The sequence below is a fragment of the Scyliorhinus torazame genome, chromosome 5, assembly GCF_047496885.1.
Source record: "Scyliorhinus torazame isolate Kashiwa2021f chromosome 5, sScyTor2.1, whole genome shotgun sequence".
NCBI lineage: Eukaryota > Metazoa > Chordata > Chondrichthyes > Carcharhiniformes > Scyliorhinidae > Scyliorhinus > Scyliorhinus torazame.
This window is the reverse complement of record NC_092711.1, coordinates 256942899-256968609: the sequence shown is the minus strand read 5'-3', so window position 1 is coordinate 256968609 and position 25711 is coordinate 256942899. Positions and strand designations below refer to the sequence as shown.

The 25711-nt window shown below is 45.8% G+C and overlaps 1 protein-coding gene and 1 long non-coding RNA gene across 2 annotated transcripts in view; one reads left to right on the top strand and one right to left on the bottom strand.

Annotated features, from left to right (window-relative positions):
• The window catches only part of bmp15 (bone morphogenetic protein 15), a 3641-nt gene extending 2985 nt beyond the window's left edge, over positions 1 to 656 (bottom strand). The window contains exon 1 of the mRNA XM_072505412.1: positions 265 to 656. Within this exon, the coding sequence (XP_072361513.1) occupies positions 265 to 604 (340 nt within the window). The 5' untranslated portion in view covers positions 605 to 656. The remainder of the gene's footprint in view (positions 1 to 264) is intronic.
• On the top strand, positions 510 to 25711 carry LOC140421069 (uncharacterized). The gene is made up of 3 exons (XR_011946659.1): positions 510 to 647; positions 13329 to 13495; positions 25280 to 25711. It is a non-coding gene; the product is annotated as an uncharacterized lncRNA (long non-coding RNA).

Here is a 25711-nt window from a genome sequence, read left to right as displayed (position 1 = left end):
GTCACCAAATTGACCATTTTACAAAAAGTTTCCAGGTATTAGAATTTTTTTTTTTAAATGGCAACACTCTTGAACAGCCAGTCTAAAGCCACCGGTGAAGTTGAATAAGTACTAGGTTTAAAGCAAAAGTAAATAATCCCCAATTTCGTAAAACCAGCTAATAGTCCACCAAGCTTGGTAATCATGCACACGCGCCAATCATAATTTGAAAGTCAACATTTATGAATATAAAGCTCCCATTTAATTCAAGTTCCCAGAATTTACCTGAGTCGGTAAGCAGGACACTTGCGCTGGGTTTCACCAACCGAATGGTATTAGTCACAATAGTCCGATTACTTTTGGGCTTCCCATCGCGGTCTGCCAACTGCTTGTAGAGATTGGCCATGTATTCCATGTGTTGATCATCTATCATCCTCTGTTCAGAGAGCAGCGGAGGGCGGGGGCTGACCTTCCCGGCCAACATCTCAATCAGGGGACCCAAGTCCCTGACTTCCCTCCCACCACGCTCTTCACTCACCCCGGCACCTCCATGTATCACTGCAAGCTCCAGTAAACAGATCAAAATGCGGAACGCGGAGCAATCCCAAAGCATCACCCGGCACATGTTGGCTCCGAAAGATATCACCGTACAGGTTTCTGCAACCCAGGTAGGACCATACCTCCCAGGCACTACTAAACTCAAGCACGTTCCTTAGAGTGCTCCATAAAGCAGCCTGTGTAATTGATCTCCTCGTTAAAGCTCACCTCAGCTGATCGATCAGTTGTACGTGACGTAGTTTAATTTCCATTTGACATAATTGAATGACTAGACCAGAAAGGCTACACTGTTGTTGTTTATTCAATCAGAGGTATGGTTTTGAATGTATAAGAGTTATCAGTTCGCTATTGGTCTATTTTTATTGCGTGCTTCACTGTGCCCAGATTTCAAAAAGTATTGAGTTAAGAGCTAATTGGATTTTTAAAGGGCATTTACAACATGCTTGGCGATCCCATTGGAGCATCTACAGGAATGAGAAAAGACTGTTTCCACTTGTGATAGTATTGCCCAACATGCCTTAATATTTCACTGAGAAGTTAATGACCATTTGTTTCCGAGCTTGGTTACCTGAACCTGTCTGCGTCTTCACCTACTGTTTTTATAATAATAATATTTATTTGTGTCACAAGTAGGCTTACATTAACGCTGCAATAAAATTACTGTGAAAATCGCCTAATTGCCACACTCTGGCTCCTATTCAGGTACACTGAGAGAGAATTCTGAATGTCCAATTCACCTAACGGCTTTTGGGACTTGTGGGAGGAAACCGGGGCACCCAGAGGAAATCCATGCAGACACGGGGAGAATGTGCAGACTGGGCACAGATAGTGACCCAAGGAATCAAACCTGGGTCCCTGGTGCTGTGAAGCAACAGAGCTAACTAATGTGCTACCAGTTCTTAGGTCCACTAGTATGTCCCACTGTATCTTTAAAGGAAAAAAAACATTCTCTGGACTTTAACTCGATAGCCCATATCGATTGTTAAGTTTAGTTATTCGGCCATTTCAACATTCTGATTGCTAAAGGGATTGGAGGACCTTTGTTAGCTGTATGTGCTCTTCAGTTGGTATTAGAAGTCACCTTAACAATACATAATCCACCATTAGCAACATTACAAATTATAGCATTTAATTGAAAACAATATTTTTATATACATTACATTGATGAAGGGGAAGTTGGAAAGTATTTTGTTTAATTCAATATTGACATTGTTCCGTTGATTATTTTGTAACATATTTCCCCACCATGAATAGCATGTTTCTTTCTTTGCTATCCATTATTACAACTGAACATGAGGGAAATATTATAAGGAAAACTTTCATAAATAAGCAACTTTTATTCAGAAGGCTAATACTGGATGGATCCCCAGTTACTCATTGTAAACACTGACTGTAAAACGTTTTCCTATCTGTAATAACTACGTGTTTATGTTGCCAAGCATGAGCAATGTTTTCTAATTCCTGATGCAGACCTCAATTTATCATGAGAACATCAGATTGTAAGAAATAGGAGTGGAAAAAGGCCATAAGGTCCATCAAAGGTCCATCTTTGACAGAGTCATCCAGACTCGAAAGGGTAGCTCCCTTCTCTCTCCACAGATGGTGTCAGACTGCTGAGATTGTCCAGTACTTTCTGTTTTTTTTATCACATTCGCACTAACTTGCTTTTATCATAAGGTCCATCAAGTCTGTTCTGCTATTCAACATGATTATGGCTGATCTTGGGCTTCACCTTCACTTTTTTCATACACTCCCTTAATTCCTTGAGAGACCAAAATATTTTTATCTTAGCCTTAACTGTATTCAATGATGGTGCTTCCACAACCCTCTGGAGCACCGTACTGCAGAGACTGCTAATAAAACAGTGCAGCAGACTCCCTGCAGATAGCAACAACAGCATGGGTCCCTATGTATATTCAAAGGAAATAAAACTCCTACTTTCAAACTGATGGTAAATATCAATAGTTAACTCTAATTATAACATCATTTTAATAGTCCTGATAAAAGGATTCGATGACCTTTCACTATCCATATCAATGATTTGGATATAAGAACAATTGTAATAGTTCCAAGTTTGCGGATGACACAAAAATAGGTGGAATGTGTGTAGTGAGGAGGACGCAAAGAGATGAGGATTTAGAAAGCTATGTGAGTTGGCAAGAACTTGGCAGATGGAAAATAATGTGGAAATAATAATAATAATCATTATTATTGTCATAAGTAGGCTTACATTAACATTGCAATGAAGTCACTGTGAAAATCCCCTGGTTGCCACACTCCTGTTCGGGTAGAGAGGGAGAATTCAGAATGTCCAATTTACCAAACAAGCACGTCTTTCAGAACTTGTGGGAGGAAACCGGAGCACCCAGAGGAAACCCACACAGACACAGGGAGAACGTGCAGACTCCACACAGACAGTGACCCAAGCCGGGAATCCGACCCGGGACCCTGGGGTGCTGTGAAGCAACAGTGCTAACCACTGAGCTACCGTGTCACCCATATATGAAGTTACCCACTTCAGTAGGAAAAACAGAAATGCAGAGTACTTCTTAAATAGGAAATGTTGATATCCAAATGGATCTTGGTGTCCTTATTTATGGTACGTAGTCTTACAACACCAGGTTAAAGTCCAACAGGTTTGTTTCGATGGCACTAGCTTTTGGAGCGCTGCTCCTTCCTCAGGTGAATGAAGAGGTATGTAGAGGAACATACCTCTTCACCTGAGGAAGGAGCAGCGCTCCGAAAGCTAGTGACATCGAAACAAACCTGTTGGACTTTAACCTGGTGTTGTAAGACTTCGTACTGTGCTCACCCCAGTCCAACGCCGGCATCTCCACATCATCCTTATTTATGAATCACTGAAAACTAACGGGCAGGTGCAGCAAGCAATATGGAAGGCAAATTGTATGTTGGCCTTTATTGCAAGAGGAATTGAGTAAATTCTTACAGGGCTCGACAGGTTAGATGCAGGAAGGATGTTTCCCTTACCGGTGGGGGTGGGGGGTTGGGGGGGGGGGGGGGAGAGGAATCTGGAACCACGGAACACAACTTCAGAATAAGGGGTAGGACCATTTAGGACTGAGGTGGAAAGGATTTTTTTCACTCAGAGGGTGGTGAAACTTTGGAATTCTGTATCCCATAGGGCTGTGGAGGCTCAGGCATTGAGTATGTTCAAGACAGAGATCAGTAAATTTGTAGATATATTCTAACTATGTGGGATGTGTGTAGGGAAAATGGGAAAAATGACCTATTCTTGCTCCTATTTCCTGTGTTCTTGTGCTTGTTGGCTGTATGTGCTATTCACTTGATGTTAGATTAGCCATCATATTGATGAGGGATTACCATTAATCCAGTTATAAATTATAGTTTTTAATTGAAAAAAATAAGCATACATTTATATAATGTTCTTCTTGCCGAGAAAGACATCTCAGAATGTTTTATTATAAGAAGCATGTTGGCAGAAAGTGGAAGGGAATGGAAAGTCTGCAATTGGGCTCTGAAATCAGTCAAAAAGAAACTACTAAAGAGGTTTTTGAAAACCGAAAGAAAGGTGGTTTTCTTTTCTGTAAAACACTCCAGACACAGGGATGTAGTGCCAGAACTTCCAATGGTGTAGAAGATGAAATGGTTGAAATTGAGGCAAATCCAGTGATGGAGTAAAAGAGAGTATATGCAGTGATGTAAGCCAGAAGGCAATGAGTAAGGTAGAGTGACACAAGGACACGGAAAGATTTTAAAACCAAGCTAAAAACATTCCAATTTGAATATACATGCCTGGGATACAGGCCACTAATGAGTTTGGGAAGGGCATGGATGATAGAAATGTAGAATTAATGTGGGTGAGGATATAGTCAGTGGTGTGTGGATGAGTTGAAGCTTGTCTGCGTCCTCTAAATAATTTGCTTTCCCACCTAACTTTGCATTATCAGCAAATGTAGCTGCAATAGACTCAGTCCCTTCATCCAAGTTATTCATATAGATTTTAAATAATTGAGTCCTCAGCACTGATCCTTGTGGCACACCACCAGTTACAGTTTGCCAACCTGAAAATGATCCATTTATGCTGGCTCTGTTTCCTTTAGTTAGCCAATCTGATATCCATGCTAATATATTACCTCCAACACCATCTGGTGCAGTTACACTTTATTGAATACCTTTTGAAAATCTAGATACACGACATCTACTGATTCCTCCCTATTTACCCTCTGCTCACTACATCCTCAAAGAATCTAACACATTTGTCAAACATGATTCTCCTTTTATAAAGTCACATTGACCCTACTTGATTGTGTATTATGTTCAAATATTCTGCTACTACTTTATTAGTAATGGATTCCAGCATTTTCCCACTGACAGTTTCCCAGCATTCTTGAATAGGGACATAACATTTGTGGTTTTCCAATCCACTGGGACCTTTCCAGAAGTTCGGGAATTTTGGAATATTACAACCAATGTATTGAGTATTTCTGCAGCCACTTGGATAAGGGCCATCAGGGCCAAGGGATTTGTCAGCCTTTAGTTCCATTGGTTTGTCTAGTAATTTTTCTCCAGTGATAGTGATTGTTCATCCATCCCTTTTGTCCTTGATTTCCTACTTTTAGTGGTTTGCTCTTGTTTCTTCTATCATGAAGACAGATACAAAATATTTGTTCAAAGTCTCTGCCTTTCCTTGTTTCCCAATATTAATTCCACAGTCTCATTTTCTAAGGAACCAATGTTTAATTTGGCTACGCTCATACTATTTATATACTTGAGGAAGCCCCCACTCTCAATTTTCAAATTTTCACCCTTTTTGTTTTCTTTTAGTATCCTGATTGGTTTCTAAAATGTTTTCAATCTTCTGGCCTAACACCAGATGCCAACATTGTATGCCTTTTCTCTCAAGTTGGTGCCATCCTTAACTTCCTTAGTTAGCCTCACAGACTGTTTAATGCATCACAGTCACATCTCTCACCCACTAACTCTGAATGGTAGGTATCTGTTGTGATGGATAGACATTGTTGGTAGGCATGAAAGGCTAGTGGGGCAGTTGATGGAATATGGTATTTGTAGATACATTAATTGGCCTTGATCACTTTTGTGAACAGCTTGCGACACTGCATTCTGACTCTTGGAATAGACTTGTGGCATTGATTGCCTCAAAGAGGTTAATGCTCTTTCTGCAGAGCAGTCACATACATATATGTAAGAAAATATCTACCCCAGAGCCCATATGAACATATCTATTAATTTAGTCGTAGGCACATTTGGGGAATTCCTCTGTGTCCTGTTGTTAAATGATTGAGGAACATTCAGCTGTCAGTTTGAAGGAATAGCACTGACTGGGCACCAGATGGCAATGCCCTGAGATCATGCAATTTCCTAAAGTTCAGAGGTGCCCACAAGTGTGAATCTGCAACACAGTTTGGCTGAGAATCCTGGCCATTACTTTGAAGATTCAAGTTCTGAACATTTGGAAGGTACTTTGTGAAGCTTGCTGAAGAATTTAAAAGGAGCTCTGCAACATGAAATTCCATTGTTCCTGTGTTTTAAGAAGGATGACAAGGACATGGAGCATGAAAGAATGGAAGCCAGATAGATGAGTGTAGTATGTTGCAAGCAGGCAGCACCTGCAGGTATCCATGCCATTATCTATTGAGTGTCGAGGACCATTTTTCATGTAAGCAGTGTCTGACTAGGTTGCATTTTCCTCTTCTTCTTTGGCAGTTCCTCAGGGTAGAGGATGACTTAGTTCCACTCTGGGTGGTGGGGGTTGGGTTGGGTCCTGCGGTGCTCAATAGACCAATCCTCAAATGCAGGTTCTGCCACAAGTGGGGCAGGTGGTGATCGATGAGGCGAGTGGGTGGGACACTCTGGATTTTTCGTGCTCTTTCTGTTGCTTACGCATGGCTTCCACGTGCTCCACTCAGTGTTGCAAGAGGTGGTTGGTGCCATTGCGGATGCATCTGCAGTTTGTGCATTCTAGGACAAGTGATTCCCATGTGTTGATGGGGATGTTGCTTTTATTTAAGGGGGCCTTTTAGAGTGTTCTTATAGTGTTTTGTCTACCCTTCTAGTGATTGCAGAGCCCAGAGCAGAGCACTTGTTTAGGGAGTCTTGTGTCGGGCATGCGGACAATGTGGCCCACCCATTGCAGCTGGATCACATGTGACCAGTCCCTCAATATTGGGGGTATTGGCCTGGGAGATGATGCTCACATTGGTATGCCTATCCTGCCAGTGGATTTGCAGGACTTTGCGGAGGGAACGTTGGTGATATCTCTTGAGGGATTTGAGGTGTCTGCTGTACATTGCCCATATTTCTGATGCATACAGGAGGGCAGGGACCGATGGCTGCTATGTAGAACAGGAGCTTGGTGCTGGATTTGAGGTCTCAGTCTTTGAACACTCTGTTCCTAAGGCATCCGAAGACTGCGCTGGTGCATTGGAGTCTCTGATGGATTTCATCGTCGATGTCTGCTCGCACCAAGAAGAAGCTCCCCAGGCATGGGAAATGGTTCACGTTGTCCAGGGCTCACCGTGGACTTTAATGGTCAGAGGGTCAGTATTGTGGCAGGAGCAAGCTGGTAGAGAACCTTTGTTCTCTGGATGTTTAGTCAAAGGGCCATTCTTTTGTATGTCTCAGTGAATGTGTCGACGATGGTTTGTAGCTTGCCCTCTGAGTGTGCTCACAAAGCAGGCATTGTCTGCATACTGCAGCTCGATGACAGACGTTGGGGTGATCTTGGTTCCGGCCTGGAGGCGTCAGAGGTTGAACAGCTTCCCACTTGTCATATAGGTTGCACTCTGGCGGGGAGCTTTATGATGATGGCGTGGAGTGTTGCAGCGAGGAAGATGCAGAAGAGCGTTGCTGGGTGCAATGATGCAGCCTTGCTTCGTATTGGATCTGTGGTGGATCTGTTGATGAGGATCACGGTTTGCATATCATTGTGGAGCTGGGGGAGAATGGTGTCAAATTTCTGCAGGTAGCCAAATTTGAGGAGGATGTTCCGCAATCCCTCACGGTTGACAGAGTCGAAGGCCTTTGCGAGATTGAAGAAGACCATGTACAAGGGTGGGTGCTGCTCCCTGGACTTTTCCTGGACGGAAGATCATGTTCATTATGCCTCTCGATGGGCAGAAGCCATATTGTGACAGGGAGGAGCTCTTCTGCCACTGAAAGGAGGTGGTTGAGGAGGAGTCCCATAGCAGACAGTAGGGAAAGCCCTCTGTAATTTCCTCAGTCGGACCTCTTTTACTTGACGATGTTCACAATTATAGCATCTCTGAGGTCTCCCAGCATGCTCTCTTCCTTCCAGACAAGGATGATGAGGTCATGCATTTGTGTCAAGAGTGCTTTTCTGTTATATTTTAATACTTCCGGAAATTCCATCTATGTCAGAGGCCTTGTTGTTTTTCAACTGTTGGATAGCTATTTTGACCTCATGGGGTTGTGCTGAGGTGGTGGTGGGTAGCCAGCTGTGGGATGGCGTCGAGGGCACATGAACTGCAAGCTGTGTCTTGGCTGAGGAGGTCCTCGAAGTGCTCTCTCCAACGGACATTGACTATCTCTCTGTCTTTGATGAGCGCCTCTCCATTTTTGGCACTCAGTGAGGTAGGTCCTAGGTACTCGGCCGTGGATTGATTTAATTGTGCTGAAGAAGCTGCACAGGCAGTGATTGTCGTGGAGTTGCTGAGACTCCTGCACTGTATCCATCTACCATCTCTTCTTCAGGTCATGTGTTCTTTGTACCACCTCGGCCTTTAGTTGCCTATAGGCTTGTTTCCTCTCACTCGAGTTTTGATGGAGCTGCCAGTTCAGGAGCACATTGCGTCTGCAATCTCCTAATCATCTCGTCTTGATGTTCCCTGGTCGAGAGACCGAGCATCTCCTCACAGGTTGTGACTATAGTGGCTTTTAGGGCAGACCAGGTACTGTGGGCACTCTGCAGCTCTGGTTTGTTGATCGTCAACAGGTTAGCTGTGTGGCGCTGGCTGCGTAGGCCTTTCCTCTCAGGGTTTTTGAGTTCAGCGATATAGAATCTCCGGCAGCAGAGTTTTTTCCGTGTCTGCCAATTTAGGGCCAGGTTGATGGAGATGGCAGAGCAGATTAGTCGCTGGTCAGCCCAACAGCCGTCAGCTCCAGTCGTGGCACGGGTGATGCGGAACTCTTTGCGGTCCTTCACTCAGACGATGATGTAATCCATTAGTGCCAGTGCTGAGGTGGGAGTGTTGCCATGTGGTCTTGTGCTTGTCTCTCTGGTGGAACAGGGTGTTTGTTTTGACAAGGTCATGTTCTAGGCATTTTGTCAGGAGGAGGACTCCATAGGGGTTTGTTTTCCCCAGGCCTTCCATGCCTAACATGCCTTTCCCAAGATTTGTAACTCTCCTAACTCTGGCATTGTAGTCGCCAAGGAGAATCAGCTTGTCTCCCTTTGGGATGAGGGACAACGTTTGGGCGAGGCTGGAGTAGAATGCCTCTTTTTTTCTTGTCTGTTAAATCTAGGGTTGGGGCATAGGCATTGATGGGTATGATGTGCTGCGTCTGGGCCAGGGTGAGCCAGAGAGTCATGAGTCTCTCACTTACTCCAAGGGGTATTTTGTGAGACATATGACCAATTTGTTTTTTACAGCAAAGCCAACGCCATAGAGATAACATTCTTCTGTTTTGTATTTTCAGAATAAGGTGTATCTACCACCTTGTCCTTTAAGCTGGCCTTTTCCTGCCGGTCATGTCTCGCTCAGGGTGGCGATGTCAATTTTGCAGCTGCGGTGTTCCCGGGCTATGATGGCAGCGTGACCTTCGGGTCTGACGCTGTTGGGGTTGACCATTGGGGTACTGACATTGCAGGTCCCGAAATTCATTTGGGTGGGTGGAATGATGTTAGGGTGGTAGATGACTGTGCGTGGATTCTTTTAACATGATTGGTAATTGCACACCGACCATCACATGGAACGAGGTCTTGGCCCAATTGCAGGAAAATCCAAGACGACTGGAGACCTGTTGTAGGATAGGGACTAACAAACACTCATCATCCACCAGTCATCTGCCTGCCTTTCAGTACCTGGAACAAGAAGCCGGAAGAGGGAATATTGTGAATTTCTGTCCTGGACGGAAAGTGAGATTCCTTTAACATAGAACTTCTAACATACAGTGCAGAAGGAGGCCATTCGGCCCATTGAATCTGCACCGATCCACTTAAGCCCTCACTTCTACCCTATCCCTGTAACCCAATAACCCCTCCTAACCTTTTTGGTCACTGAGGGCAATTTAGCATGGCCAATCCACGTAACCTCCGGGTGCTCCGGTTTTGTCCCACAGCCCAAAGACTGGGATAAAACATCTCACCATCTACACTGTTAAGCCCGCTCTTTTATGTCTTATATGTTTGAAAAAGGTCACCCCTCACTCTTCCTAACTCCAAGAAATACAGACCGAGATTATTTAGTCTCTCTTGATAGGACAACCGTCTCATCCCAGGAATTAGTATGGTGAATTTCCATTGAACTGCCTCCAATGTTACTATATCCTTTTTTAGGCAAGGGGACCAAAACTGTGTGCAGTATTCCTCCGGGAGGAAACCCATGCAGACACGGGGAGAATGTGCAGACTCCGTACAGACAGTGACCCAGCGGGGAATCAAACCTGGGACCCTGGCGCTGTGAAGCCACAGTGCTATCCACTTGTGCTACCGTGCTGCCCCCTTAGAAAGGGGAGGAATTACTAATGGGACCCTCAAACTAAACACCACATCATCATCTGACAGTCATTCAATTGATTCATCAGGACCTGAATACCATTGACTTTTGAATGTGGGAGGAGAAATGGTTTGTCTGTTCCACCTGTGGGCAAAGATTTCATATGTCCGATTGACTGGGCAACGTTAAATGAGATTTCCAGGTTAAATTTAAGGCTTTCTACACTGATCGCATTGGGAAAGTTAAAACATTTGCGACTGCACTATTATTTATGCAGAACCCATTGGTGCAAGAGGTCACTCAGCTGCTTCATATGTAGGGAGCGCCAAGAGAGCAGCAAGAGTACTGAGGACTGGCTCAGCAAAACAAAATAGCCACATCAACCTCTTGAGTAGCTGAATTTCTAGAAGAGTGTGGTGCCATTCATGTTACCCATGTTACTGTAAAGGACTATTTTAAGACTCCATATGAACTTCCATAAAGTCCATCGCATGATGCAATAATGATTCTGCAACTGGATTATAGATAGATTGGATGACTGAGCAAAAACCTTGCAAATCAATATTTATTTGTGGAAGTGTTAGCTCCTGCACCTCGTTCAAGGAATCAACAGGCAAATTATCTAAATGGAGAGTGACTGCAGTATGAGTGAAGTTTCAGAAGGATCCAGGTGTTCTGGTGCATGAATCACAAAAATCTAGCAGGCATGTGCAACAAGTAGTTAAAAGGGCAAACAGCATTTTGGCCTTTATTGCAAAGGAACTAGAGATTAAAAATACGGAAGTTTTGTTGTAATTGTACAGGGTGTTGGTGAGGCCTCACCTGGAATACTGCACACAGTTTTGGTCCCCTTGCCTAAAAAAGGATATAGTAACATTGGAGGCAGTTCAATGGAAATTTACCATACTAATTCCTGGGATGAGACGGTTGTCCAATCAAGAGAGACTAAATAATCTCGGTCTGTATTTCTTGGAGTTAGGAAGAGTGAGGGGTGACCTTTTTCAAACATATAAGACATAAAAGAGCGGGCTTAACAGTGTAGATGGTGAGATGTTTTCACTAGTGGGAGAATCTCGATCAAGGGGACATAGCTACAAGATAGAACTGAGATGCGCAGGAACTTCTTCTCCCACAGGGTGGTGAATCTCTAAAACTCCCTGCCCCATAGGGTGATGGTGGAGCCTGGATCATTCGAAGCATTTAAAGTGGAGGTGGATAAATGTTTGATAGATCGAGGAATAGAGGGCTATGGGGAAATGGCACAGCAAAGGATTTGAGGCCGCCATAGGTTAGCCATGATCATATTGAATGGTGGGGCAGGCTTGAAGGGCCTGGCTTCTAATTCTTGCTTGGGTTCTTGTGTTCTGAGGAGACTCTGAAATGAGCCTAACAGGAACAAGAAGTGGATGGCAGGAAACCAATTTATTTTTTCTTTCTTCTTATTTTCACTAAAACTAGAAACAAGAAAAATGTTGCAGAGAAGATAAACCAATGCTAGAAATTTCAGCATCTGTCACTGCCAGTAGGAATTCACCCAATCTACTATGAATTCTATCACTGGCATCCTTCATCCCAAATGGATTCAGCCCAAATCTGTTAAATCAGGGTAATACAAATAACCTACATGAGGGTTAAACATAGGGTGATTCACAATGCACTAAGAGGCCAGAGAATGAACTTTCGAAGTTGGAACATTATGCATTAGAGTGGAGGCATTGGCGATCTCAGATGCTGCCTCTTGCGAATAAAGTTGCTGATATCGGGAGTTCAGCCATGAAAAGACAAATTCATGAAGAACATCAAAACTTTGCAAAGATTCTCTGAAGATGTGTGACAGGAATTATGACAAATCCAATGCCATCCTTCTCAAAACACTAATGGAGAGGCCTCCTCTACTGTTCGGAGCATGCTAGAGCAAGAAGCAGTTCCAGTAAATTATGTATGCGTTCTAAGGGAACAGGGTTTCTGACACGTAATTGTAGGGATATATTGAATAAGGATTGTCTCGGACTATATATTCCAATATTCAGGTAATTGCTGAAGGGTCTGGGCTCCCTCTTTTGACAACTATTCCTCCCCTCCAATCAATAATTGTTAAGGGTGTAAATCCCATATTCTGACTGATAATGTTTTTGCTCAACATACCATCAGAAAATAGGCGGAATGTTGAAAGGCAATTCAACAACAAGAGGTCAGTACAATCAACCCCAATCTCATTCTCATCTGACATCTATACACATACTATCAGTGAGTGTAACTTATCCCTTTCCTAGTCCATGATACTGAAACCAATTATATTACCATAACTAAGCCCAGCACAGATCAGTTAACACAGCATAGACCAAGTATATATTCTGGGTCTTCCTCAGTTGTACGAATCCATACATGCCAATGTATATCAATTGCATGAGCAGAGAAATATGTGAATTATTTTATTGCAAAGATAATTTTATTTTGCCATATATGTATATGACTTTGAATGTTTGTATAATATGTCTGCAGGCTGCAGTGTACTCAACACTAATCAGTTTAACGTAACTTGGGAACCCCCAGCCATACCTACAGCCAGTTCTTAATTTTCTTCTGTATTTGAAAGCTGGCCTTAGATTTGTGAGGTGAGAGTTTGCCCATATAGTGCCTCTAGCATTGACTTCAGTGAATTTCCTGGGTCAGACTCCCAATTAGACAGGAGTTCAAAATTTTGTACGACTGAAAAACGTAACTCCAATAAAGGGCTAGGTATCTTTAGGGAGGCCTTGGATTTAAAAGAAGGGGAGATTTGAGAAGTTCAACTACACAATTTGTCTGACAGCAATGGGGGTTCTAATGCAGAAAACCAAGAGAGAATGGACACAGTTTATTGGTGGCAGAGAGGTGGGAGGGCAGAGGCAGAGGGGTGAGGGGAGGGAATGAGAGTAGGCCACCCAACTGCAATAGATACAAGTGGCTTTTGTATTTTGTGCCATTTCTATGACCAGCCCCGCAACATTCTTTGTTAAAACAAGTTAATGACCTATCCAATCAAACAAGTTAATATGGACTGCCATACTTTCAATAACACTGTTGTAATTCTTCTTGTATCCTTCAATGCTAACCTCTCCTCTCTTCCCCCAGATTCATTCAATGAGAAGAAGCAGAGGAAGGAAAACAAGATTTGCCAGATCCTTATCCTCGAGTATACTACCTACCTGTCTACCTACCAGAACACTACCTACTCTCTCCTTGACAATTGCCAGCACGGAGACGGTTACCCACAGAGAACATTAGAGAGTGAGCAGCAGGTAGGATATCAAGATGATGCAAGGCACAGATGGACAGGAGTAGTTTGGTCTGAAGTTAAAGCAGGGTATTTGTGAGCAGAGGATCACCACCTGTCTGGCCTCAGCCAAAGCACCTGGAAATCGCGGGCTCATTCATCTTGCTTTTAAAAGAAAGGTTGTTGCTGAGCATTAGACCTATGGTTAGGCACTGGATGGGAAGATGCAACAATGTATTCAGGAAAGATAGTGAAGGTGAAAAAAGAGGGTGTGACAAACTTGACCAGAGTTATGCTCGCAGCACTAGAAAGAGATGATGAACTTCAGAGTTTGAATTTTAACAGATTAAAGACAGAATCATTTCATAAGAATTAAGGAACAATATAAGAGCTATTACACTCAAGATAGTGTGAATGAAATGAAAGAGAACATTTGCAGGCAAATTACCGGAAGATACAAGATTTAGAGTAGGGATAATGGAGGCTTTATCTGAATACAGAAATTGGAATAAAGCAGGGGAAAGGGCAAGGAGGCAGAGAAATTCCTATAATGTGCAGAAGAGAATTATCTTGATCATCTGTTTGCACTCAAATGAGAAAGGAAGCCTAGCTGGATCTAGTTCTTGGGAATAAAGTAGATCAAGTGAAGCATGTTTCAGTGGTTGGTATTCGAGTAATGGTGAAAATAATTCAGAGGAGCTATGGAAAGGCACAAGAAAAAAGCAATTATGAAAATATTTAACTGGAACTTTCAATGAGTTAAAACAGGATCTGGACCAGGCGGATTGAATTCAAAGATTTAGCTGGTTCAGCACACTGGGCTAAACAGCTGGCTTGTAATGCAGAACAAGGCAGCAGCGCAGGTTCAATTCCCGTACCGACCTACCCGAACAGTCGCCGGAATGTGGCGACTAGGGGCTTTTCACAGTAACTTCATTGAAGCCTACTTGTGACAATAAGCGATTATTATTAATATTATCATTTAAGATTGAAACAGTAAATGAAATTCAATGGGAGGTCTTGAAAGAGGAGATAGTTTAAGTTGAAATGAGACAAATCTCCACAAGGGGGGGATGCAGGGTATGGAAAGCTGAGTTCATCAGGCGGCTAAATGAAATAGATGGTGGAGGCTTATGGTAAAGATCATGTTCATAATTCTGTAAAGAATCAGGCTGAATTCAAAGATTACAAGTAACTGTAAAAGTAAGCACCAAGAGATGGGTGAATACATTAGCATAGGTTGGAGATAACACAAAGGGGAACTCAAACGTCTTCGATAAACATACAAGTAGTAAAAAGGCAGTGAAAGGAAGGATGGGTCTGAATACGAACCAAAAGGAGCATTTTTAGTGGAGGCAGAGTGCATGTCTAAGGCACTAAATGAGCACTTTTCATCTGTCTTTACTGAAGAACAGGATGTTGTCAATGTCAAAGTGAGTTGGATAGGAACATTCAGATGGTGGGGTTCCCAGGTATCTGCTACTCTTGTCCTTCGAGATGGTAGTGATCCTGGGTATGGAAGATATTGTCTAAAGGACCTTGGTGAGTTACTGCAGTGCATCTTGTAGATGGTGCACACGGCTGCCACTGTTCGTCGATGGTGGAGGGTTTGAACGTTTGTGGAAGGAGGAGCAATCAAGCGGGCTGCTTTGTCCTGGATGATGTCAAGCTTCTTGAGTGTTGTTGGAGCTGCACTCATCCAGGCAAGTGGAGAGTATTCCATTACACTCCTAACTTGTGCCTTGTAGATGGTGGACAGGTTTTGGGGGGTTAGGATGTGAGTTACTCGCCATAGAATTCTTAGCCTTTCACCTGCCCTAGTAGCCACAGTATCAATATGGCTAGTCCAGTTTCTGATCAATGGTAATCCTCAGGATTTGATTGTGGGGGATTCAGCAATAGTAATGCAATTGAATGTCAAGGGGCGATGATTCAATCCTCTCTTTTAGGAGATGGTCATTGCCTGGCACTTGTGTGGCGTGAATGTAACTTGGCACTTGTTAGCCCAAGCCTGGATATTGTCCAGGTCTTACTGCATTTAGGCTGCTTCATTATCTGAGGAGTCACGAATGGTGCTGAATATTGTGCAGTCATCCACAAACATCCCCACTTCTGAAAATTTTAAATTGTGCCCTATGTAACAAAATCCAAGTCATTAACAGCTATCGAAAAAGAGCAGGGGTCCCAACATCAAAACTAATGGAACTCACTTCACATTACCCTCCAACCTGAATAACAGATAGTAACCAATGCTGTCTAACCAGTGTTACATAAAGGTTTAGTGCATGTTCCTTGCTTTCTTCCCTATGGGGCGGAATCTTCTGCTCTTGCTGGTGGTGAGCGTGGAGGTAGGAAGGGCATGTAATTAGGTGGGGAGATGCCGCACCAGTTTCCCATCACCATCCCACCTCTGCCAGAATTAAGTTCAGGTTGGGAAGGCCCATGGTTGACCTTCCTGCTCTGTTGCCAATTGATGCTCTAAGTGGCCAATTAATGACTACTTAAGGGTATCATCCTGCTGCTGCTGCTGTTATTAATCCAGCTGCACGCAGATGTGTCGCCATGCTTCATGTACGGCAACTAAAACCATGCTGCCAGCTTATCATGTCTGGGAGGTTGGGGAGGTGGCATGTCCCTCAATGAAAGGCACTCAACGCCTGATCGAGGAACTGGACATTGCAGAGGTGGGCGGGTGGGTGGGGGGGTTTGCTGCTGAGAGCCACTCTCTGCTCTTGCTGTCTACCTCCCGGCACCTTTCTTCCCATGATCCCACCTAACAAAACACCCACCCTACATTACTTACCTGTGGCCTGTGTCGCTCTGTGACCCTGGGACTCCAGTGGGTGTGCTTCCAAGAGCAGCCCCAACCTCCTCAGCAGCACTGCAGAGCTCAAACGCTGCCTGCTTCTGATTAGCTGACAGCTTTCATTAGACAACACTTCTGCCCTGGAATTTTGATTCCTGGGGAAGGCACACCACTCACCTCATCAATGCCTAACTGGCTTGTGGTTTGGTGCGTATTCCCAAAAAGAGTGTAGCCACGTAAAATGGCTGATTCCCGATTAGAATGGTCTAAACCCCGATTTAAAATGGCGAACGAAAGAGGCTGATGGGAAAATCAGCCAACAGGACTCAAACGGACAGCTGCAGGTAAAACAGTGTATTCGCCTCTGGGTAAGTCAGCCCAGACTGATACCTGCAGCCATCAACATCACAACAACCCAGCCATCTGCATAGTAGATCCCCGGGAACAATTGCTACAAATTAGCAATTGAAAGCCGACCCAGACCTTTCGGCGCCAGCAGGGGCTGACACAAAGGAAGGTAAACGACCACCCCCCGATCAAGGAATCGCCCCATTATTGGAGCATATCGAACCAAGTGATTGGGACCAAGTCCAATCACTTGGAACCAGGTACGAGGTCCACCCCGAGAACTGGGAAGCCCCTAGGGACTATAAGAACAGGGGCCAAGTTCAACTCGACCCTTCTTCTCCTGCTCGCAACCTTCGAGACCCTTCGACAAAGAAAACTGTAAGTGTTACTCCAGCGATCGCTACCAGATAGGCGCTCCTGACTATCGACTTGTACCAGCTTTTGAATCCCACAGGCTCAGAACCAATTCGAAAGACCATTCGTTTCCCTGACCTGGTGGGCCATTTCCAAAGTTAAGTATTGGCCTTTAGTGGTAGGTAGTAGTCTAGAAGTAGGATTATTGTATAAGTATTTATTGCTGTATATAATAAATGAGCGTTGATTTAACTCTTACTAAGCGGTGTGTTGCATTATTAATCATTACTTGGACTTGAACCACGTGGCGGTATCAGAAAGATAGCTGGCGACTCATGAGCAAAGTTGACAGAATAAGAATAAAGTAAACTAAGGCTAAAACGAGCAACATTTTGGCAACATCCTGACGGGACCCGATCTAGAAGTGGAAAACCACTCCGGGAGAACCCAAGAAATTTTGAATTAGAATCCAATTGGGAACAGAAAACCACAAGTGTTCAAGTAGTTCTGATTAATAGTCATAATTCGGAAGTGTGTGTATGCATGCGTAACTAACAGGGCTATAAGGTAAAACTGATAGATGTTTGTTGCGTCAAAACTGTCGGAAGTCTGTATTTTCGGAAATTAGCGCAAGCCGTACCCGCATCTACGACACCGCCTTAGCCCCCTGTTCCAAATTTAACCGAAGCAAGCGGATAGGAGAGATGACCATGCAGGAAATGCAGCGCCTCATGAACCCCGAGGAATTTGCGGTCGCAGCAGTAGAGTGGGACAGTGTCCCATTTGGGAAGAGCAAATCCGGAAATATCTCAAGGGCAAACGATGGCCCATGTGGAACGATTTCTGCGATAATGAAGAATCAGGTCATACTTGGTGGGAGAACATGAGTGAGATCCATAAAAAGAGCTGAGCAAAAGCTCGCAAGCCGATGGCAATCGTGTCCTGTTTGGCACAATTGCGAGGCACAGAGAATGTCGTCAAGATGCTCCGCAAAGAATTAGAGGGCATACATCGGATGAGTAAAGTCGATGTATGCAAGGTTGAGAAAGAGAATCTGGAATTAAGGAGGAAATTAGCAGCAAAGGACGAAGAGGTGGCTGACACCAAACGGGGTCACCAGTCTTGTCTGGCGCATTTAAGTAGTTTCCAATCCCAGTATGAAAAGGCCTATCAGGACACGCAGCATGCAGTCCTGGTCAGGAAAGAAACAGAAAAGCAGGTGGAGACGCTACAGAAACAATGTAGTGATCTCAAGGCAGCCTTGAGAGCGCTCCACGCTGCAACCACAGAACAAAGACAGAGCACCATAGACCATGCAAAGTGCCGGAAGCAAATTGCAGACCTGCAATCACTGCTTTCAGGAAACCTTTGGGGAAAAATTAGACCAGGAAGACGGCCCTGATTGGGAAGAATTACAGGAAACAGCGCAGAGATATGTTCAGGGAACATGTGCGCAGGGAAAGCCCCAAAGGAGAAGAGCACCCCCACACCGCAGGTAGTTCAGGCTCCAATGAACCCTGTAACAACCCACCGCACAGCCACATCGGACGAGGCGGAATTCCTATATTCCACCCCCCTAACAGTGACCCAATTACAGGACGCGTGTGCAAAAATCACACCGTTCCTCCCCGCCGCAGACCCCCACCATTTCTTTGCCACCGTCAAACATCAGGCGACCGTGTACGGCCTAGATGAGAGAGAGCATGTAAAGCTCATGGTTCTAAGTTTGGATCCATCGGTAGCAGCAGCCCATCCCGACCCACAGAACGTAGGAGGAGGCACCCTTGCAGAAATGCATACCGCGATCCTGGATGCGATCGGGTATAACCGGGATGACCCCGTAGATGGCCTAAATAACTGTAGGCAGAAGAAGTCTGAGCACCCCACAGCGTTTGCAGGACGCCTGTGGATTCATTTCGCAGCCGTTTTTGGAGACGTAGATCGTGCCCATTTGTCCCCCGACAATATGGCCAAATGGACCCGCACCCTTATCTCCCATGCCACAGATGCAGGACAGAATGCCTGTAATAGTTATGATCCCTCAGAGGAGGCCCATAACGAGAAGTGGGTGGTTAAAAGATTGTCCCGCGTTTGGGAGCAGTCTGTTCAGAATAAACCCGCCGCTAAAACCACCGAGGGAAAGCAAGCCGCCGCAGACATGCAGGCAGTAAAACCCATCACAACCCCGCCTGGGTAAATGAGGGAAAGAACAGCCCCCCACCCAAATCACAAGAATGTTACAACTGCGGACAGCTGGAACATTTTGCGAAAGAGTGCAATGGCCCCAAAAAGCCACAGAAAGCCCAACAGACAGGCACTCTGATTAAGAAAAAGGCAGAGCCCATCCATAGCGTTAGCGCCCGTTCGGATCAGATGGACGTGACCGAAACAGACTGACTGTGTACGGGCTCCCGCAGTTGGGTCTGCAATACCCTTTGGGATAGGTCAGGACGACCCGTAGTCGCAGCGAAGATTCGGGGACAGCCTATCAAGTTTCTTTGGGACACAGGAGGATCCCGCACCACCATAAATTCCTCCACCTTTTTTCAAAAGGACACGTGGCCCACTACAGCCACTATCACCCTCAGCGGCTTTACAGGCCACTCACAGCAGGGACACATCACAGCCCCTTTATCCATTCAAATCGGAACTATCACCACCAAACACCCCGTAGCTTTAGTAGACCTGCCCCACACAGCAGAACACATCCTGGGGATTGATTTTATGAATTCCCACCACCTATCCTTCGATCCAGTCAATCAGTGTGTCTGGAAGATGGCGAAATCCGCTAGAGCCCCCGCAACGCTCAACATAGGGGACTACATGAACAAAATTAGCGCAGTAGGCGAATTTTGGTTCAACCCGACCACGCTTAGTACGAACAAGCAGGTTAGGGCATTCCTGCAAAAGGACAGGGAAGCATTCGCGACCCACAAGCACGACTGTGGACGGATTACTGGCTCCGTACAAGTAACAGGACCGGACCCTAGACCCCAAAAACAGTACGGATTCCCCCTAGAAGCAGAGGGAGAAATCCTAAAAGTTAGAGAGAGCTTATTAGAGCAGGGCGTACTAAGATCAGTAGCCTCTACTAATAATGCCCCGATTTGGCCAGTAAGAAAGCCCGACGGATCATGGCGCCTGACCATTGATTATCGGGAACTCAATAAAGTCACCCCCGCAGCAGCCCCCACCGTAGCAACAAGTCCCGAGACCATACTCAAGCAGGGACTCAATTCCCGCTACTTCACGGTTTTGGACATCAGTAATGGATTCTGGTCCATTCCATTGGCAAAGGTGTACAAATTTGCCTTCACCTTTAAAGCACAGCAGTACACGTGGACATGCCTGCCACAAGGCTTCCACAACTCCCCCTCCATTTTCCACCGACAGCTGGCAAATGGACTAGCAAAATTTTCTCGCCCCGAATGTCTGGTACAGTATGTAGACGACCTACTACTGCAGACAGACACAAAAGAAGAGCACATTGAGCTTCCGACCGAACTCCTGGAATTGTTACATTCCATTGGTTGTAAAGTCAACCCCAAAAAGGCCCAGATTTTGGAAGAAAAAGTGGTATATTTGGGAACAATTATCACGCATGGTAAACGAGAGATCGAGCATAAAAGAATTGACTCAATCGCTAAATTGCCTTTTCCCCAGAACGTTTCAGCCCTCCGGTCATTTTTGGGACTGGTTGGCTACTGCCGAAACCACATTGACGGTTTCGCCAGCAAGACAGCGCCCCTCTCAGATCTCCTAAAGAAAGGAGCCCCCTGGGAATGGCTTCCGCAGCATACGGATGCTGTGGACTCTTTGAAACAAGCACTCATAGCAGCCCCCGCACTACAAGTTCCAGACCCGCTTTCCCCTTACGCAATAGAGGTAGCGACCACAGACCGCACCCTTTCAGCCGTGCTCCTGCAGGAACAGCATGACCAGTTAAGATCCATAGCTTACGCCTCCTGACTTTTAGATGCTGTGGAGCAGGGATTTTCAGCCTGTGAGTGGCACCTGCTCGCAGTTTTCTGGGCAGTCCAGTACTTTTCATACATTTCCGGACTGAACCCCGTCACCATTCTGACCGAACACACCCCCACCCAACTTTTACTGGACGGACGACTCAAGGACGGTACCATCAGCCAAATACGCGCAGCTAGATGGACCCTTCTCTTGCAGGGACGGGACATCACAGTAAAACGGACAAAGACACACACATACTTAGCGGACAATTTGCAGTACCCCGGAACCCCCCATGAATGTGAGATCATCTCTCCACACCATAACACAGGCCCCATTATAGCAAAAACACCCCCCCAGAAAGATAGGAAATTCATCTCAGAGCCCCCCTCACCCGGACACATGTGAACCCATTAAGATTTATGTGGATGGATCTTCCACAGTCTTAGATGGGCAACGCATAACAGGTTGCGGGATCTATGTTGAGGACGCGCAGGGACGCGCCCTCGAGGAAATAGCATTGAAACTACCCGGACACTTAGGCGCGCAGGCAGCAGAGCTTGCGGCCATCGCGTACATAGTAGACCACCCAGATTCCTTCCCCAGCCCAGCAGACATATACTCAGACAGCCTCTATGTCTGCAACAGCCTTACAGAATTTCTGCCCCTGTGGGAAACAAGAGGATTTGTTTCCACGGACGGGAAACCCCTCCCTCAGCCCCATTACTCCGCCATATTTTAGATAAAGCCCAGAACAGGACTTTTGGCATCATAAAAGTCCGCAGCCACCATCGTCCCTCCCCCCCCTGGAAATGTGAAAGCCGACGCACTGGCTAAGGCAGGTTCCAGGCATGGGTATTTTTGGAAACCCACCAAAAGTGCGCCAGAGAGTGCAGTTCAGGTCACACAGACTAGGATCGAGGATCTAGTAGAGGCCCAGAAGCAGGATAGCGCTCTCACTGAGATTGTGAAAGGGAAGTTTCCAGCCACCTACGGGAGGTTCAGAAATACACTAACCACGCATGACGGTGTGGTGTCAAAGGTCACCCTTTATGTAGTTCCTGAGCAGGATAGGAACCAATTGATTTGTTTATTCCATGATGGCCATGGACACCAGGGAATCGACCCCACTACAGCCCTCCTAAAACAGCTTTGTTGGTGGCCAAATCTCAAGGAAGATGTAAGCCATTACATTGAGAATTGCCTTATCTGTGCACAGAACAACCCCGATACATATGCCAAAAAGGCCCAACTCAGCCACACACGACCCGTTAACGGCCCCTGGACTAACCTCCAGATTGATTTTATAGGTCCATTGCCCCCTTGCAGGAATGGCTATAAATATGTTCTGGTGGTCATAGACACTTTTACAAAGTGGGTGGAAGCATTTCCAGCCCGCACCAACACCGCGAAAACCATAGCCAAGATCCTAACACACCACATCTTTACAAGATGGGGACTCCCCCGCAGTATTGAATCGGACCAAGGGTTCTCACTTTACGGGATGTGTCATGCAGAATGTCCTCCCGATATTTGGCATCACCCAAAAATTCCACATTGCGTACCGCCCACAGTCGAGTGGTATAGTGGAGCGCATGAATCGGACCCTAAAAACTACCCTCAGAAAAATGGTCCAGCAGAACAACACCACTTGGGACTCAGTCCTCCCTTTTGCGCTGATGTTTTTGCGTAACACTGTTTCCACCTCCACAGGTTACACCCCACACACTCTTATGACCGGACGCCCCATGGAAGGGACAGAATACTGTTGCTCTTATTTGCCTTAGTTTTATTAGCTCTAATTCTGTCACCTTTGCTCACGAGTCACCAGGTATCTTTCTGATACCGCCACGTGGTTCAAATTCAGGTTATGATTAATAAGGCAGCACACCGCTTTGTAAGAGTTAAATCAACGATCATTTATTATATACAGCAATAAATACTTATACAATAATCCTACTTTCTAGACTACTACCTACCACTACAGGCCAATACTTAACTTTGGGAATGGCCCACCAGGTCAGGGAAACGAATGGTCTTTCGAATTGGTCTGAGCCTGCGGGATTCAAAGGCTGATACAGGTCGATGGCTAGGAGTCTCTATCGGGTAGCGATCGCTGGAGTCAAACTTACGGTTTCTTGTCGATGGTTCTTGCGAAGGTTGCGAGCAGGAAGAGAAGGGTCGATCTGAACTTGGCCCCTTACTCTTATAGTTCCCAAGGGCTTCCCGCCTCTCGGGGCGGACCTTGACCCTGGTTCCAAGTGATTGGACTTGGTCCCAATCACTGGGTCCGATATGCTCCAATAATGGGGCGATTCCTTGATCGGGGGGTGGTCGTTCACCTTTCTTTGTCTCGGCCACTGCTGGCGCCGAGAGGTCTAGATCGGCTTTCAATTGCTAATTTATAGCAATTGTTGCCGGGGATAGCTGATTAAACTGCAGATGTCTGGGTTGATGTGCTGCTAATGGTTGCAGGTATTGGTTCTGGGCCGACTTCTCCAGAGCCGAATACACTGTTCTGTCTGCAGCTGTCCGTTTGTGCCCTGTTGGCTGCTTTTCCCATTCGCCTTTTCAGTTCGCCATTTTAGATCGGGGTTTGGCCAAATTAATCGGGAATCAGCCATTTTAGGTGGCTACAATACTTGTTAGGTTTAGACCTGACCAGCCCTGAAGTACCGGCCCTCACGCACGAGAAAGCCGTGCAGCAATTAGTGGCAAATATAAAAACGGCTCAGTTAGCAGCCGCTGTAAAACTGGGCACCAAAAAGAAACAGAGCACGGCCTGTTTCGATAAGGCAGTGCATGCAATGGAGTATGATATCGGACAGCAGGTGATGTTGTCTGTATATAACCCCAGCACATTCCTGTCTCCAAAATACTCGGGTCCGTATCCCATTGCGGATAAAGTAAGCCCATCCGTTTACAAAATAAAGTACCCGAATGATAAGACTGCGTGGTTTCATATAAACCAGTTGAAGGTTTATGGCACACAATCGAACCACACACACCACATTATGCTTGACGCAGCAGACCACACCCCGCCCACAGCCAACGTAACCCGACCAAGCCCCACCACGTCCAGCCCAGCCATGGACTCGACCTCGACTCCACACCCAAAATATACACTCCGCCCCGGAACGCCCACAGACTGCAGCAGCAGAGACAGCGACTGTGACTCAGACGATAGCCACAGCACGCCTCCCTACTATCCCCATGCAACCGGACCCACACCCAGCGACTCCGACTACGATCCCAGTGATCCCTTCCTGATCACTTTTCTAAATAAATCCCACCACCGACCACCGAACCACACGGACGACCCCGACTTTGTCCCCACACAACTCGACACAACTCATTGGCACCGCGACAACTCCTACAGACTCGTCCGCAATGACGAGAGCAACCCCAACTCACACCAAGCAGTCCTTTCAGCCCTAATTCACTCCAGAGTTTGGCACCCGGGAGAAGGTGACGACCTCGGGTCTGACTCCCAAACCGCCAACCCCTTTGCGACCCTGTTCGCAACCGAGAACTGAGGTGTCCACATGATGTTTAAAGGAAACGCTTGGGAGAAGTGTTGTCCTTCCTGATGGAACCTGCAGGATGTTTTATGTTGTTCGTACGTTTGTTTCGTGTTGTTCGTCTGACAGGAGAATTTTTTTTTCCAGCCGCTTGTTCAGCGGTACCAACGTATCTACAGATAGCTGGTCAACAGACCACACGCTTGTTCAGCGGGACTAGCTTGTCTACAGACACTGGTCAAGAGACCACACGCTTGTTCAGTGGAACTAGCTTTTCGGCTGATACTTGTTCGGGTATCAGACGTCCGATCGTAACTGCTCTTCTGATTCAAGGGATAGAATCACTATGGCAGTCCCACCACGATGACTACATTTTTGCCCGTTCTTGTCGGTTGCTCAGGCAGTGGAGAAACAGCGTGAGACCTGCCCTGCCTGGGGACCCCCCCGTTGGTCAAACACGCTCGGGTAGGGGAGATACGGCATTGGTGCCCATCCTACCCGGGGACTCCATCCAAATCTTACCCGTCGCGGCCCATACGCACCTCATTTGACATTCTTTCATTTCAAAAGTTTTTTCTTTGTTTAGGCGACCTTTAGGTTGCTGCCATCTGCTATTTACATCCAGGAACATTTGGATGATAAATCAGCACTGGTTCATGATTGGGAAGTGTGCCGTGTCCTAAAATTTGTTTTTGGAAAAAAAATGAGGGAGTCACACATGGTGACCAATTATAAGGGAATAATTGGCCCCAAAGAACAGACACACTAGCATACCGGATATTAAACAAAGATAGTTACAGATACTATGCTTGTTTTACAGAATTCCAGAAGCTCCAGGACCGGAGAAAATACAAGAGAACACACAGAAAGAAAAGGAAAGAGGACAGCCATGAGGACTTCCTTCATCATGATCAACATTTTAATTTTGGACACTTGGTTGCGCGTGAACGCGAACCCCATGACTTCAAACCTCCCAGCCGTTAATGTTTCACTGCCCCGCAGTACCGAGAGCCCAGTCACCAGCGACGCTGCATTATCCTGGTGTGCCAGGTTCATAACCTGGTACTCCCAGTCCTACGTGATCGAAGCACTGTTAGCGTTGGCGATACTCTGTTGTGTAGTGCAGACTATGCGCCTACGTAAATGGAGAAGGTGAGCGTACCGCGCTCGAACCCCGGTATATCGGTCCAGATCCCATATATTCTGTTACGACCAGACCCCCGACCCCCGCGATCTATAATAAAAACAATAA